Source organism: Cherax quadricarinatus, chromosome 13, assembly GCF_038502225.1.
Source record: "Cherax quadricarinatus isolate ZL_2023a chromosome 13, ASM3850222v1, whole genome shotgun sequence".
Classification (NCBI taxonomy): Eukaryota; Metazoa; Arthropoda; class Malacostraca; order Decapoda; family Parastacidae; genus Cherax; species Cherax quadricarinatus.
In genome coordinates this window covers 9,053,838-9,068,837 of record NC_091304.1, presented here as the reverse complement: position 1 = coordinate 9,068,837, position 15,000 = coordinate 9,053,838, and the positions used below count along the sequence as shown (strand labels likewise).

At 36.6% G+C, this 15,000-nt stretch overlaps 1 protein-coding gene across 1 annotated transcript in view; it reads right to left on the bottom strand.

Annotated features, from left to right (window-relative positions):
• The window catches only part of LOC128688494 (protein P200), a 224,990-nt gene that overhangs the window by 65,355 nt on the left and 144,635 nt on the right, over positions 1–15,000 (bottom strand). The window contains exons 7-8 of the mRNA XM_070084463.1: positions 7,860–8,109; positions 7,447–7,619 (exon numbers count right to left, since the gene is read on the bottom strand). Coding sequence (XP_069940564.1) covers positions 7,447–7,619; positions 7,860–8,109 — 423 coding nt within the window. The remainder of the gene's footprint in view (positions 1–7,446; positions 7,620–7,859; positions 8,110–15,000) is intronic.

Here is a 15,000-nt window from a genome sequence, read left to right as displayed (position 1 = left end):
ACGACCGAGTTCGGTTCCGAGAAACCGGTCGTAAGTCGAAATGGTCGTAAGTCGAACTTTACTATTGAATATCAACAAAACATTTTTGTAATGACTATTTTATTGTTTTATTTTGGTATTTCATGTTTTACTTTACTTTTTATGCTGTTAGTACTGTATTTTATGCTGTAAGGTTTAGGATAAACACTGTGTACAACACAAATAGTTGTTTATTTCCCAGAAATTTGGCATAAAAAACACGGTCGTAAGTCGAGTGGTCGTAAGTCGGATGGTAGGTGTATTAATTTTTGTTAGATGATATCCAGAGGTCAAGAGGTTAAATATTTCTTTATTTTGAGAAATAAAACTTAGATCGATTGAATTCTTGTACTCTGCTGATTCCAAATGTGTAGATCAATAGGAATATGTTAATTATACTCAAGTTATGATATTCCAAAGAAATGCCTTTGTCCTGGGACCTCAACATAACATAAATTACTCTCAACTAGTAAGTCAGACTGAGCTGAGACTTACAGATGTATATGCAGATCACATGCTAACCTTGAATATCAAATTTGAAGAGATTTGGAGATATTAGGGTATTAAGCACTGGCTTTGTCCTGGAACTTTCTCTAGTGGATCAAGACAATTGAAGTGATCTGAACACAAAAATAGGAAAAAGTGATAGGCTTGCAAGAAAAATGCACAAGTGAGGTAAAGAGAGTTAAAGTAGTGGTAATGTAACAAACATCATGTAAAATTTAGAGTTGAGGATTGCATTATATGGAGCTTACCTGGGTCCTATGATGCATAAGAAGAACAGAACAGGCAGATATTAGTTACATACTACAACTTTCAAGCTTTTATGTCAGCGTCACCTACTTTGGAGGGAAAATTTCAGGGGCATCAAAGAATCAGATACTGACAATATAAATATTTTTTTCCACCTTCTGCGGCATGTGTTTTTCATTCAACGCTTCAGCAGTCTCCTACCTAACTAGCATAAGTAAACAATGAAACAAGGAACTGTTCTTCTACCACCAGCTTCCCTACCAGCAAACACCAGGTGGAACTGCCAAGAAGATTACCTATTCATTCCAGAATTATCGTAATTTCATGATACTAATAGTGGAATTAGGCCACAAAGCTCACTAAATAGATTTAACCCAGGATAACCCAGCAGTCAAACAATGCAACCTATTTCCTCATTTCAATGAGTATTACACCTTGAAACAATTGAAAATCATAGTACAGTGGACCCTCGACCAGCGATGGCATCGATTAGCGATTTATCTGACTAGCGATTCATTTAAACGCAAAAAATTTGCCTCGACTAGCGGTTAAAAACCCGACCAGCGGTTATTCGGTCCGTACCGTACGCGTCCACTTTGGCCTGAGCGCGCCTCACTCGTCCCGTGGGTGCCAGTGTTTACAAGCTAGCCAGCCACCGCGGTCGCTTCCAAACATACAACTGGAACATTTCATATTATCACAGTGTTTGTGGTGCTTATTTCTGCAAAATAAGTCACCATGGGCCCCAAGAAAGCTTCTAGTGCCAACCCTACAGCAAAAAGGGTGAGAATTACTATGGAGATGAAGAAAGAGATCATTGCTAAGTATGAAAGTGGAGTGAGTGTCTTTGAGCTAGTCAGGTTGTATAATAAACCCCAATCAACCATCGCTACTCTTGTGGGCAAGAAAATGGCAATCAAGCAAGCTGTTCTTGCCAAAGGTGCAACTATGTTTTCGAAACTAAGATCGCAAGTACTCGAAGATGTTGAGAGACTGTTATTGGTGTGGATAAACGAGAAACAGACAGCAGGAGACAGCATCTCTCAAGCGATCATATGTGAAAAGGCTAGGAAGTTGCATGACGATTTAATTAAAAAAATGCCTTCAACTAGTGATGATGTGAGTGAATTTAAGGCCAGCAAAGGTTGGTTTGAGAGATTTAAGAAGCGTAGTGGCATTCATAGTGTGATAAGGCATGGTGAGGCTGCCAGTTCGGACCACAAAGCGGCTGAAAAATATGTGCAGGAATTCAAGGAGTACATAGACAGTGAAGGACTGGAACCTGAACAAGTGTTTAATTGTGACGAAACAGGCCTGTTTTGGAAGAAAATGCCAAGCAGGACCTACATTACTCAGGAGGAAAAGGCACTCCCAGGACATAAGCCTATGAAAGACAGGCTTACTCTTCTCATGTGTGCCAATGCTAGTGGTGATTGCAAAGTGAAGCCTTTATTGGTGTATCACTCTGAAACCCCCAGAGTGTTCAGGAAAAACAATGTTGTCAAGGCTAATTTGTGTGTGCTGTGGAGGGCAAACAGTAAGGCATGGGTCACTAGGGACTTTTTCTATGACTGGTTACACCATGCATTTGCCCCCGATGTGAAAAATTACCTAATTCAAAAGAAATTAGACCTTAAGTGCCTCCTGGTATTAGACAATGCCCCTGGTCATCCTACAGATGTGGTAGAGCGACTTTCTAAGGACATGAGCTTCATTAAGGTGAAGTTTTTGCCTCCTAATACCACTCCTCTCCTGCAGCCCATGGACCAGCAGGTTATTTCCAACTTCAAGAAACTGTACACAAAAGCTATGTTTGAAAGGTGCTTTGTAGTGACCTCAGAAACTCAACTGACTCTAAGAGAGTTTTGGAAAGATCATTTTAGCATCCTCAATTGTGTAAACATTATAGGTAAGGCTTGGGAGGAAGTGACTAAGAGGACATTGAACTCTGCTTGGAAAAAACTGTGGCCAGAATGTGTAGACAAAAGGGATTTTGAAGGGTTTGAGGCTAACCCTGAGAATCCTATGCCAGTTGAGGAATCCATTGTGGCATTGGGGAAGTCCTTGGGGTTGGAGGTTAGTGGGGAGGATGTGGAAGAGTTGGTGGTGGAGGACAATGACGAACTAACCACTGATGAGCTGCTAGATCATCTTGAACAGCAAGAGGGCAGACCTGAGGAAACTGCTTCGGAGGAGGGGAGAGAGAAATTGAAGAAGTTGCCTACTTCTAAGATAAAGGAAATGTGTGCAAAGTGGCTTGAAGTGCAAACCTTTTTTGATGAAAATCACCCTGACACAGCTACTGCAAGCCGTGTTGGCAACCTGTACACTGACAATGTTGTGAACCACTTTAGGAAAGTCATAAAGGAACGAGAGGTACAGGTATCTATAGAGAGATATGTTGTGCGACAGAAGTCCAGTGACTCTCAAGCTGGTCCTAGTGGCATTAAAAGAAGAAGGGAAGTAACCCCAGAAAAAGACTTGCTGCCTCAAGTGCTAATGGAAGGGGATTCCCCTTCTAAACAGTAAGAAGATAATGCTCTCCCCTCCTCCCATCCCATCAATCATCACCAGATCTTCAATAAAGGTAAGTGTCATGTAACTGTGCATGTAATCTTCAGTTTGTGTGTATTAAAATTAATATTTCATGTGGTAAAAATTTTTTTTTTTTCAATACTTTTGGGTGTCTTGCACGGATTAATTTGATTTCCATTATTTCTTATGGGAAAATTAACTTGACTAACGATTATTTTGACTAACGATGAGCTCTCAGGAACGGATTAAAATCGCTGGTTGAGGGTCCACTGTATTTTGTTGTACATACAATTGACCCTTGAACAAAACAGGTTTGAACTGTGTGGGTTCACTTATACACAGATTTTTTCAACAAATATACAGCCTCTCCTTGCTTAATGATGGGGTTCTATTCCTAAGAGTAGGTCAGTAAATGAATTGGTCATAAGCAAAGAGCATAATATACTAGTAGTGGGTTTGTGTCAACCATTTTTATATATTTTTTTAACCCTTAGACTGTCCAAACGTAGATCTATGTTTACTCACGTAGAGCTCCGAACGTGGATCTACGTTTTTTTTTTTTACACTGTTTCTTATGGAGAAAATCAAGGTCAGAGCGCTACGCGTGCAAATGCAGATCTACGTTTCAACAGCTTAAGGGTTAATGTCACCTTTACAACATTTATAACATTTTTAGCAAATTTTTAAATGTTTATACAGTTGTGTACTGTATACTGTAATAAAAAGAATAGAGTAAATAAGCTCTAATATATGTTACTTAGATTTGTATACTGGTTGGAGAGCTGGTCGTAAGTCCAAGTGGATGGTAAACCAGTACGTCGTTAAGTGAGGGCAGGCTGTATTTGAAAAGTTTTTGGAGATTGCGAACAAAAAATTAAGAAAAAGTTATACATGTCATGAATGGATAAAATATATGTAGATACCAGTTTATTTTATCATTTACTACCATACAACATACACAAATCTATTCTACAGGTTTAAATTTATCAAAACTTAGAAACAAACAATAACACATTGTACATGTTCCATTCACAGTTGAGACAAATATAAACAAAAGTAAAGATAAAATAATATAACAATAATATTTTTTTTTCAACAAACCAGCTATACCCCACCTAGGCAAGGTGACCAAAAAATAAAAACAAAAGTTTCTCTGTTTAAAGTTAGTAATTTAACCCTTTGACTGTTGCTGGCTCCTTTCTGAAACTGTCATTCTATGTCGATAAATTTTTGGGAAAAAAAAAAAAAAAAAAAAAAAATTCTTATGAAATGATAGAGAATCTTTTCCCGGTGGTAATGACACCAAAAGTACGAAATTTGGTCGAAAACTCACGGAATTAAGCTCCCGTGAAGTTAGCGGTCTCAGCGACATATACGCATCAGCGATTTCGCCGACTTTGAGCTTTGTTTTTGGCCAATTCCGTTGTCCCAGTTGACCAAAGTCATAGCTATTTCTTTAGAACTCCATTTTTCTATCTGTTGAGTACAAGAAACCACCCATTTACCGATTTGAACTACCCAATGAAGTGGTCAGAAATTGCAATTTGAACAATTTCATGCAAATTAAAAAAGATGCCAATTTCAAAATAGGGTCCAGAATAAGCAATGTAGACATTCTTGGCACTAAAATAACATATCCTCTGTTCATTAGTCATGTCTCTAGGCCTCTCTTATATTACTATTGCTTTCTATTTTGATTTTTTATTCATACAAAAAAATACAAAATTTACTGTTATGCAGACTACTGCATTATTGTAAAAATGGTATAAATAATATCAGTGCACTAATGAAAGAATATTAGACTCCCCAGTTGAAGTGTATGGGACATGTGGTGTGATTTGCTTACTCCTGAACATTGGTAAAAATCGAACATTTCCACTACTTTGAGCTCCATTTCAAGGTCGGTTTCATCATGAAAGTAATCAAAATCATCTCTATTTCTGTAATATGTTTCCCAGTTTATCACCTGAGACCATGAAAACGAGAATACTACGATAAATACTATACAAAAATACACCTCAAAGTTGGCATTTTTATCCCCCCCCAAAAAAAAAACTCATTTTTTTTCTCATTACACACTGTGTGCTGCAGAATTTTTTTTTATGTGGTGCACACTGACCACACAGACCCATTCTCTCACATGTGGGCCTACCAGCTTTCTCCCACTTGATTTGAAGCCACTAGAATTTACGCGTATAAATACGTCAGAAACAGTGGTGCGTTAAGACGTATATATACGACCGAAACAGTCAAAGGGTTAAACAGGAGAAGGGGTTACTAGCCCCTTGCTCCCGGCATTTTAGTTGCCTCTTACGACACGTGGCTTACGGAGGAAGAATTCTGCTCCACTTCCCCATGGAGCAGTCCACTGTTAAAATCATGGAAAAAAAAGTCTCATCATCCACATTTAACACACCTCCCTTACCCTATTATACATTTTAACCCTTTAACTGTCCAAACGTACATCTGCGTCTGCGCGTGTAGCGCTCCGACCTTGATTTTCTCCATAAGAAAGAATGTAAAAAAAAGTAGATGTATGTTCAGAGCGCTTTGTGAGCGAACATAGATCTACGTTTGGACAGTTTAAGGGTTTAAGAGGGTTAACCAATTTAAATGATGAAAGAGCATTATCTACTGCTATATAGACTAATTATGACACCTTCCATTCTGTCTCACCATATTAAAACCTACCAGCCATTCATCATAATTTTTTTTTTTTTCAACAAGTCGGCCGTCTCCCACCGAGGTAGGGTGACCCAAAAAAAAAGAAAGAAAATCCCCAAAAAGAAAATACTTTCATCATCATTCAACACTTTCACCACACTCGCACATTATCACTGTTTTTGCAGAGGTGCTCAGAATACAACAGTCTAGAAGCATACACATATAAAGATACACAACATATCCCTCCAAACTGCCAATATCCCAAACCCCTCCTTTAAAGTGCAGGCATTGTACTTCCCATTTCCAGGACTCAAGTCCGACTATATGAAAATAACCGGTTTCCCTGAATCCCTTCACTAAACATTACCCTGCTCACACTCCAACAGATCGTCAGGTCCCAAGTACCATTCGTCTCCATTCACTCCTATCTAACACGCTCACGCACGCTTGCTGGAAGTCCAAGCCCCTTGCCCACAAAACCTCCTTAATATTACAACTAAAAAACATTGAACAGTGATAGTATATACTTATGAAGTTCTTCAACATTAATTTCATTGCATTAAAGCATATTAATTAGTATGTTCACATATAACAATTCTATTAATCTGCTACATACACTACTCTGTTACAAGCTAAAATATCTTCAAAAAAAAAAAAAAAATCCTTACATATTTTATATCATGTATTTTCTCAACATGTATAAATACGTAATTAATACATTTAATTAATCACAATTATTTTACTCTAGGTAGTAGGTTGGTAAACAGAAACCGCCCAGGGAGGTACTACCGTCCTGCCAAGTGAGTGTAAAACGAAAGCCTGTAATTGTTTTACATGATGGTAGGATTGCTGGTGTCTTGTCTATCTCATAAACATGCAAGATTTCAGGTATGTCTTGCTACTTCTACTTACACTTAGCTCACAGTACACATACATGTACAAGCATATATATACACACCCCTCTGGGTTTTCTTCTATTTTCTTTCTAGTTCTTGTTCTTGTTTATTTCCTCTTATCTCCATGGGGAGGTGGAACAGAATTCTTCCTCCGTAAGCCATGCGTGTTGTAAGAGGCGACTAAAATGCCAGGAGCAAGGGGCTAGTAACCCCTTCTCCTGTATAAATTACTGAATTGAAAAAGAGAAACTTTTCTTTTTGTTTTTGGGCCACCTTGCCTCGATGGGATACGGCCAGTTTGTTGAAAGAAAGAAGAATTATTTTACTACAGTATTTGAACTTCCTACCTCTTCTCTAACAGAATTTTTGTTTTTAAAATGTATCACTAATGAAGCTCCTACCATGCACATTACTAATCATTTGAAAATTATTATCTCTATGAGGAGCTGGAAGATCAAATAAAGGTAAGGTAGAACAACTGTGGTAATATTGTATGAAAGAGCCAACAATGAGAAGTTACCCTTATGGGCATTTATTTTATGTGGGTAATACAGATTATCTAATATAACATATTACCAACCTGAGCAAATCCGTCATCAGGCCACTTTTGCAAAACTGCCTCAAAGATTTCCTTTGCAGCAGATCCCTGATTCATAAGAAGAAATGTGACACCCATCTTGTTTCTCAACTTCAAATCATCTGGAAACCGCTGCAGAAGACGCTGCTGTATTCTCACTGCCTTGCCAAAAAAGCCTGTGTGATAAAGGAATTCAGTGAGAATATCATTAATTTAAATAGTGCATATCATGTTCCTTTACATTTCTTGTAATAAGCTTTATTTCTACTTAAATATTTAAATGCCTGTTAGTACACAAATGAATATCACGGAAATCTAACTAAACTTTTTATTATGGAATAAAAACATTTAAAAGCTGACAAAATTTTAATTTAAGCATAAGTTTATCTATAATACTCTTCTTAGTCAAGACAAACCTCTGAATATCAAGCGATCAACGCAGGTTTCAGCAGCCATACGCAAAAGGGGAAGAGGCACCAAGGTGGGGTCTTCATCAGCAAGATCAAGCACTCCTCGGTACGTTACAATGGCTTGCTCCAGCCTCGAATTCGATCGTTCCATTTCTGCTAACCGGTCCAAAGACCTGGCACGGCCATATATGGCCCTTGCTGATTTGGGTGTGTTTTGAAGGATAGCTCCAAAACTATTGAGAGCTTTCCCTGGGTTCTATGCAGGCAGAGCAAAGAGGCAGGGTAGTCAGGTTGGGCATGGATGTAGGTTGTGATAAAGGATAAAGTCAGAAGTGAAAAAGGATATGACAGGAACAAAAAAGTGTAAAGAAAGATGGACAGGAAGAAAAGGTTAATGTATGAAAGATGAAAATTAAGAGAAAAAGACTTATACTGATGTCCAGTGAAGGAAACTGTCAACTAATGTATAGCAAAAAATGATATTAAAAATGAAGAACAGTGGTAGAAGAGGAATAAAAAGCAAATAAAATTTAAAATATAATGATGTTCAAGAACAAATAAAAATTAAATTGTTTTATATTATAATAATCAAGCTACCATTCCAAGAAAATTTTTAAACAGTAAATTATTAAAAAAAAAATCATAAATGACAAAAATTAAAATTGAACCAAAAGTTTTTAATTTAATGACTGTTCTAAAACTGAACAACAATTAATACTACTAAGCTAAGGACAGTGCATTAATTTTGCAGAGTAGTGTGTAGTAAAAACACCAGTCATGAGTTCATATATACATCCAAGCTCTTGGCAAGATGCCTTGAAACAAGCAGTAACACTAACCACTTCACCACAACAGTATGCACTTGGGTATAGATTCTAAACAAATATTTTCGTTGAATGTCATGCTACAGCAATACTGAAGTGCTTATACTTGTGTTTGATTTGAAAGGACCCAAGTTACTTTTATATACGTCTGCATCAGGATAGATCCAGCATCAGTATAACTTTCACATTGTTGTGAAATACCCTAACTTCTGTTAGGGTATTTCACAACAATGCTATAACACTAGCCACCCAACAACAATAGGATACATATTAATTCTATTTATAATTCTGTGACAATCAGTATGACCTTAATAAAATTATTACATTTCACTGATGTTAAATTCTAGTAACAAAATTTAGGGTGACTTTAGATATCTGGAAATGGATACATTAACAGAGGATTCAGTGAAAGTTAAGGTAATTCAGAGAATATTAGGGTCTTGGACATCCAGCAGGTGTGTGTGTGTGTGTATGTATGTGAGCATGTTAAATACAAGTGGAGGCAAATGGTTTTTGAAACTTGATGAGTTGTTAGTGTGAGCAAGGTAACATTTGAGAAGGGATTTAAGGAAATTGGTTAGACAGACTTGAGTCCTGGAGGTGGGATGTACAATGCATGCACTCTGAAGGAAAGGTGGGGATATTTGCAATTTGTAGGGGCACATGAATTGTAGTATCAATGTGTCTCTGGCAAGACAGTGGTAGAGTGAATAATGAAAGTGCTTCTTTTTTGGGTCACCCAACCTTGGTGAGAGATGGCTGTGTAAAAAAAAAAAAATTATACTGAGATGGTGTGAAGATATAACTATATAAGCAGAAAAGGTTGTTGAGAGGGCTTAGGCTTTCGGAAAGGATTAACCAGGGTATGTTTTGACCTTAGCTCCCTCAGATAAGCTGTGAGCAGTAAATTTTGATCTAGACATGAGACTGGGTCTGTGTGGCGAGTGTGCACAGTATATATATATAAAAAAAAAAACCTGCCCCATGTAGTGCATAATGTGAAGAGGAAAACCCCCGACCTTGTGTCTGGTTTAAAACAGCGAATTTCCAAGATGATTTTAATGGTTTTATTGTTTCTTGGTAATATTTGACAGACTGGAAAATATACTACTGAAATAGAGATGGTTTTGATTGGCTTCAGGACCAGATTGTAGGTTGAAATAAGTCTCAACTTAGCAGAAATATTAGATTTTTAAGAATTTTCCCGAGGATGAGTAAATCTCCCTTACAATCCTTGGTCTGTTTTAATTTCTTTTTCTAGGTCTGATTCAGTTACTGGGATGCCGAAAATCATGATCAATCATCCCTGGTTATATTTTATTATCTAAGAAATAAGGCAGCTCTTCAGTTTTTTTGTGATGATGATGAATTGAAAATGGAGGACAAGTGTAATGTATAGGAGAAACCTGAGGACATGATTAATGAACAGAGTAATTATTGTTTTACTGCCTGGAATGTCTACATTGCATATTTTAGATTTTTAACCCTTTCAGGGTCCGTGCCGTAGATCTACGGCTTTACGTTCAGGGTCCAAACCGTAGATCTACGCCATGAGCTCAGCTCACTCTGATAAGCTGTGAGTGGTAAATTTGGGCCTAGATATGAGAGAATACATCTATGTGGTATGTGTGTACCACATAAAACAAATCCTGCAGCACACAGTGTATAATGAGAGAAAAAAAACAGAGACCGTGATTTTCGATTAAAACAGCGACTTTGCAGTGTTTTTTATAGTTGTATTTGCGATTTCTTGGTCTCATTTCACAGAATGGAAGACATATTACAGAAATAGGGATGATTTTGATTGGTTTTAGCAATGGAAATGGCTTGAAACTGAGTTCAAAGTAGCGGAAATGTTAAATTTTTGCTGATGTTCAAGAGTAAATAAATGACCTCACACATCTAATACATGCCAGCTGGTGGGTCTAATATACATTCACAAATGTGGTGATATTTATACAATTATTACAATATTGCATAACAGTAAATCTTCTATTTTTTGGTTTGAATAAAAATTCATTATGTGAATAAAAAATCAAAATGAAATTCGTTTGTAAAGCCTCAAAACGTAACTGATGAACAGAGGAAATGTTAGTTTAGTGCCAGAAATACCTACATTGTTTATTCTGGACCCTATTTTGAAATTGGAATATTTCAAACTTTGTGTTAAATTGGCCAAATTACCAATTTCTGATCACTTTATTTTGTAGTTGAAACAGTTGACTTCGCGATTTCTTGTGCTCAATCGATAGAATAGAAGTAATACTAGTGAAATAGCTAAGAATTTGGTTGACTGGAATAATGTAATTGGTCTAAAATGGGAGTCACAGTCGGCAAAATCACCGATTCGTAAATGTCGCTGACACATCAAAATTTGCGAGAGCATAATTTCGTCAATTTTCCATCAAATTTCGTACTTTTTGTTTTATTACCTTCAGAAAAAGATTCTCTACCATTTCATAAGAAAAAATAACAAAATTTTTGTTTTAGAAAATTCTTGGACCCTGGTGCACACTTTGAAATTTGGTCTCTGGACCCTGAAAGGGTTAAATTAGAATTTTTAATTTAGTGTAAAATTGGCCAAATTACCAACTTCAGCACACTTTATAGGGTAGTTTTGATAGTTGAATGGGTGCTTTCTTGTGTTCAATTGATAGAACAGAAGGCACAGTAGTGAAATAGCAAAGAATTTGGTCGATTAAGCAAAGAAATTAACTTAAAATAGGACTCAAAGTGGGCAAAATCGTAGATGTGTAAACTGCTCCCAGACCACTAAATTTGTGCCGGTAAAATTCTATAAATTTTCTACCAAATTTTGTATTTTTTTTTTTGTGTCATTACCTTCAGAAAAAGATTCTCTACAATTTCAAGATAAAAATATTTTTTTTCTTTTGAAAAAAATCTCAACACCATGAATCCTTTTAATTTCAGGGCTTCCAACAGTGAAGGGTGGGGGGTAAGGGGGGTAGGTCAAGCAAGACTGATACACTAAGAGGGCATATAAGTCAAGAGAGGAGGGAAGGTGCAGTAGAAGAAGGAATGAGGGTTTGAAAGTTGTTTTGAAATATGAGGAGGCATGTATAATGCAATTAGAGTGGAGTGATAGAGGACAAGGCATTTTAAGCATTTAATATTCTGTCTGAGTGAACGGTAATATCTATGAAAGGGTTCAGGAAAGATGGACTTAAGAGTTTAGGTTGTGGTAAGTACATTGCCTTTGCTTTAACCCTTTCATTGTCCAAACCCGCAAACTTAATATTGCTTCCAGTGTTAACTTAAAAAAAAAAAAAAAAAAAAAAAAAAGCTTTCTGATATGGTAGATTATATTTTTCTGAAGGTCATGGCACCAAAAGTATGAAATTTGATGTAAACCTTATGGAATTACGCAGACACAAATTTAGAGGTTACCTGGTTACCTGGAGGTTATTCCGGGGATCAACGCCCCCGCGGCCCGGTCCATGACCAGGCCTCCCGAGGTCTGGGTGCAATTTACACAGCTATTTTGCCAACATCAAGTCCTATTTTAAGTTAATTCCACTGTTCCATTTGAGCAAATTCTTAGCTATTTCACTAGTATGTCTTCCATTCTATCAACTGAACACAAGAAACCACCCATTCAACTATTACAACTATCCTGTAAAGTGCACAGAAGCTGGTAATTTGGCCTGTTTTACACAAAATTAACCAACACCAATTTAAAAATAGTGCAAAATATGCAATGTAAACATTCCTGACACTAAAACAACATCTCAGTTCACTAATCACATCCCACATGTTTGCTTGCATATTTAACCCTTTGACTGTTTCGGTCCTATATATACATTTACGAGCCACCGTGTTTCATGTATATATGTACATGTATATTCATAAATTCTAGCGGCTTCAAATCAAGCAGGAGAAAGCTGGTAGGCTCACATGTGAGAGAATGGGTCTGTGTGGTCATTGTGAACCATATAAAAATCCTGCAGCACGCAGTGCATAATGAGAAAAAAAATCTCTGACTGTTTTTTTTTTAATTAAAATGCCAACTGTGGTCTATTTTTGTATAGTATTTATGGTTGCATTCTCGTTTTCTTGGTCTCATTTGATAGAATGGAAAACATATTATAGAAACAGAGGTGATTTTGATTGGTTTTACTATGAAAAGAACCTTGAAATGGAGCTCAAATTAGGGAAAATGTTTGATTTTTGCCGATGTTCAAAAGTAAATAAATGATGTCATTTTCCAATAAATGTCCAAGTAGCCATTCTAATATGCAGTCATGAATGGGTTGACATTATTTATACAATTATTACAATATTGCAGTAGTCTGCATAACAGTAAATCTTCCATTTTTTGATTGAATAAAAATTCAAAATAGAAAGCAAGAGTAATATCAGAGGGGCCTGGAGACATGACTGATGAACAAAGAAAATTTTATTTTAGAGCCAGGAATGTCTGCATTGTTCATTCTGGACCCTATTTTGAAATTGTCATATTTTTTAATTTTCATGAAATTGGCCAAATTGCAAATTTCTGACCACGTTATTGGGTAGTTCAAATCAGTAAATGGGCAGTTTCTTGTACTCAGTCGATAGAAAAAATGGAGATCTAAAGAAATAGCTATGAGTTTGGTCGACTGGAACAATGGAATTAGCCAAAAATAAGGCTCAAAGTGGGCGAAATCGCTGATTCATAAATATCGCTGAGGTCGCTAACTTCGCGAGAGCATAATTCCACGAGTTTTCCATGAAATTTCGTTTTTTTGGTGTCATTACAACCGGGAAAAGATTCTCTATCATTTCATAAGAAAAAATAATTTTTTTTTGTGGAAATTTTGCAACAGCAGGGGACACCTCAGGATTTGGGGTTGCGACAGTCAAGGGGTGAGGGTTTCCTCCTAACTAGCTCAGCACCAGATGAAGAGAGTCTATAGTTAGACCAAAAATATTCATGTTATTTTTTTGTAATGTTAAATGTGGGCTATTTGTATATACTGTACACACAAACATACAGTATTTTTTTAAGCAATACTAGGGTCACCAACACACTAATCTTATGCTTGTTATGATATACAGAAATTAGTGTTACAGTGATTATAGGCATCTTGGTAGGAACTGGACTGTCATGAAGATGCCAGGAAGTCTCTCAACATCACCAAGGATATATTAACCCTTTCAGGGTCGAGAGGCCCTCTCCTAAACTTGTTCTCAGAGTCGAAAAATTTTCGGAAAAAAAAAAAAAAATGATTTTTTCTAGTGAAATGATAGAGGAGAATCTTTTCCCGATCATAATGACACCAAAAGTATGAAATTTTACGGAAAACGTAAGAAATTATGCTCTCGCGAAGTTAGTGGTCTTGCTGATGTTTACACATCAGTGATTTCGTCCACTTTGAGCCCCATTTTCAGCCAATTCCTTTGTACTAGTCGACAAAAATCATATTTATTTTGCTAGAACTCCATTTTTTGTATCGAATGAGTACAAGAAACCACCCATTCACCAATTTCAACTATCCAATAGTGGTTAGAAATTGGCAATTTTGCCAATTTCACACAAATTTCAAAAGATGCCAATTTCCAAATAGGGCCCAGAATAAACAAGACAGACATTCCTGACACTAACATAACAAGTTCTCTGTTTATTAGTCACATCCCCAGGCCTCTCTTATAATTCTTTTGCTTTCCACTTTGGATTTTTATTCTTACAAAAAATAAAAGATTTACTGTTATGCAGACTACTGCATTAGTGTAGAAATTGTATAAATAATGTCAGCGCACTTGTGAAAGAATATTAGACTCACCAGTTGACGTGTATTGGACGCTTGGCATGATTTGTTTACTTTTGAACTTTGGTAAAAATTGAACATTTCTGCTACTTTGAGCTCAATTTCAAGGTAATTTTCATTGTGAAACCAATCAAAATCATCTCAATTTCTGTAATATGTCTTCCATTCTATAAAATGAGACCAGGAAAACTAGAATACAACCATAAGTACCATACGAAAATACAGTGCAAAGTCGCTGTTTTAATCCAAAAACACAAAGTTTTTTTTCTTATTACGCACTGTGTGCTGCAGGATTTTTTTTTATACTGCGCACACTGGCCACACAGACCCATTCTTTCATATGTAGGCCTACCAGCTTTCTCTTGCTAGATTTGAGGGCGCTAGAATTTAGGAGCTCTAGTACATCAATAACCCTGGTGCGTAAGCCGTACTAGTACGTCAAAAACCCTGAAAGGGTTAATTATATTGCAATATGCACATACTTACATAATCGTCCACTACTAATCTGTATGCATCAGAAGAGGTCACTAAAACACCAAATTTCCAATGCTAAAA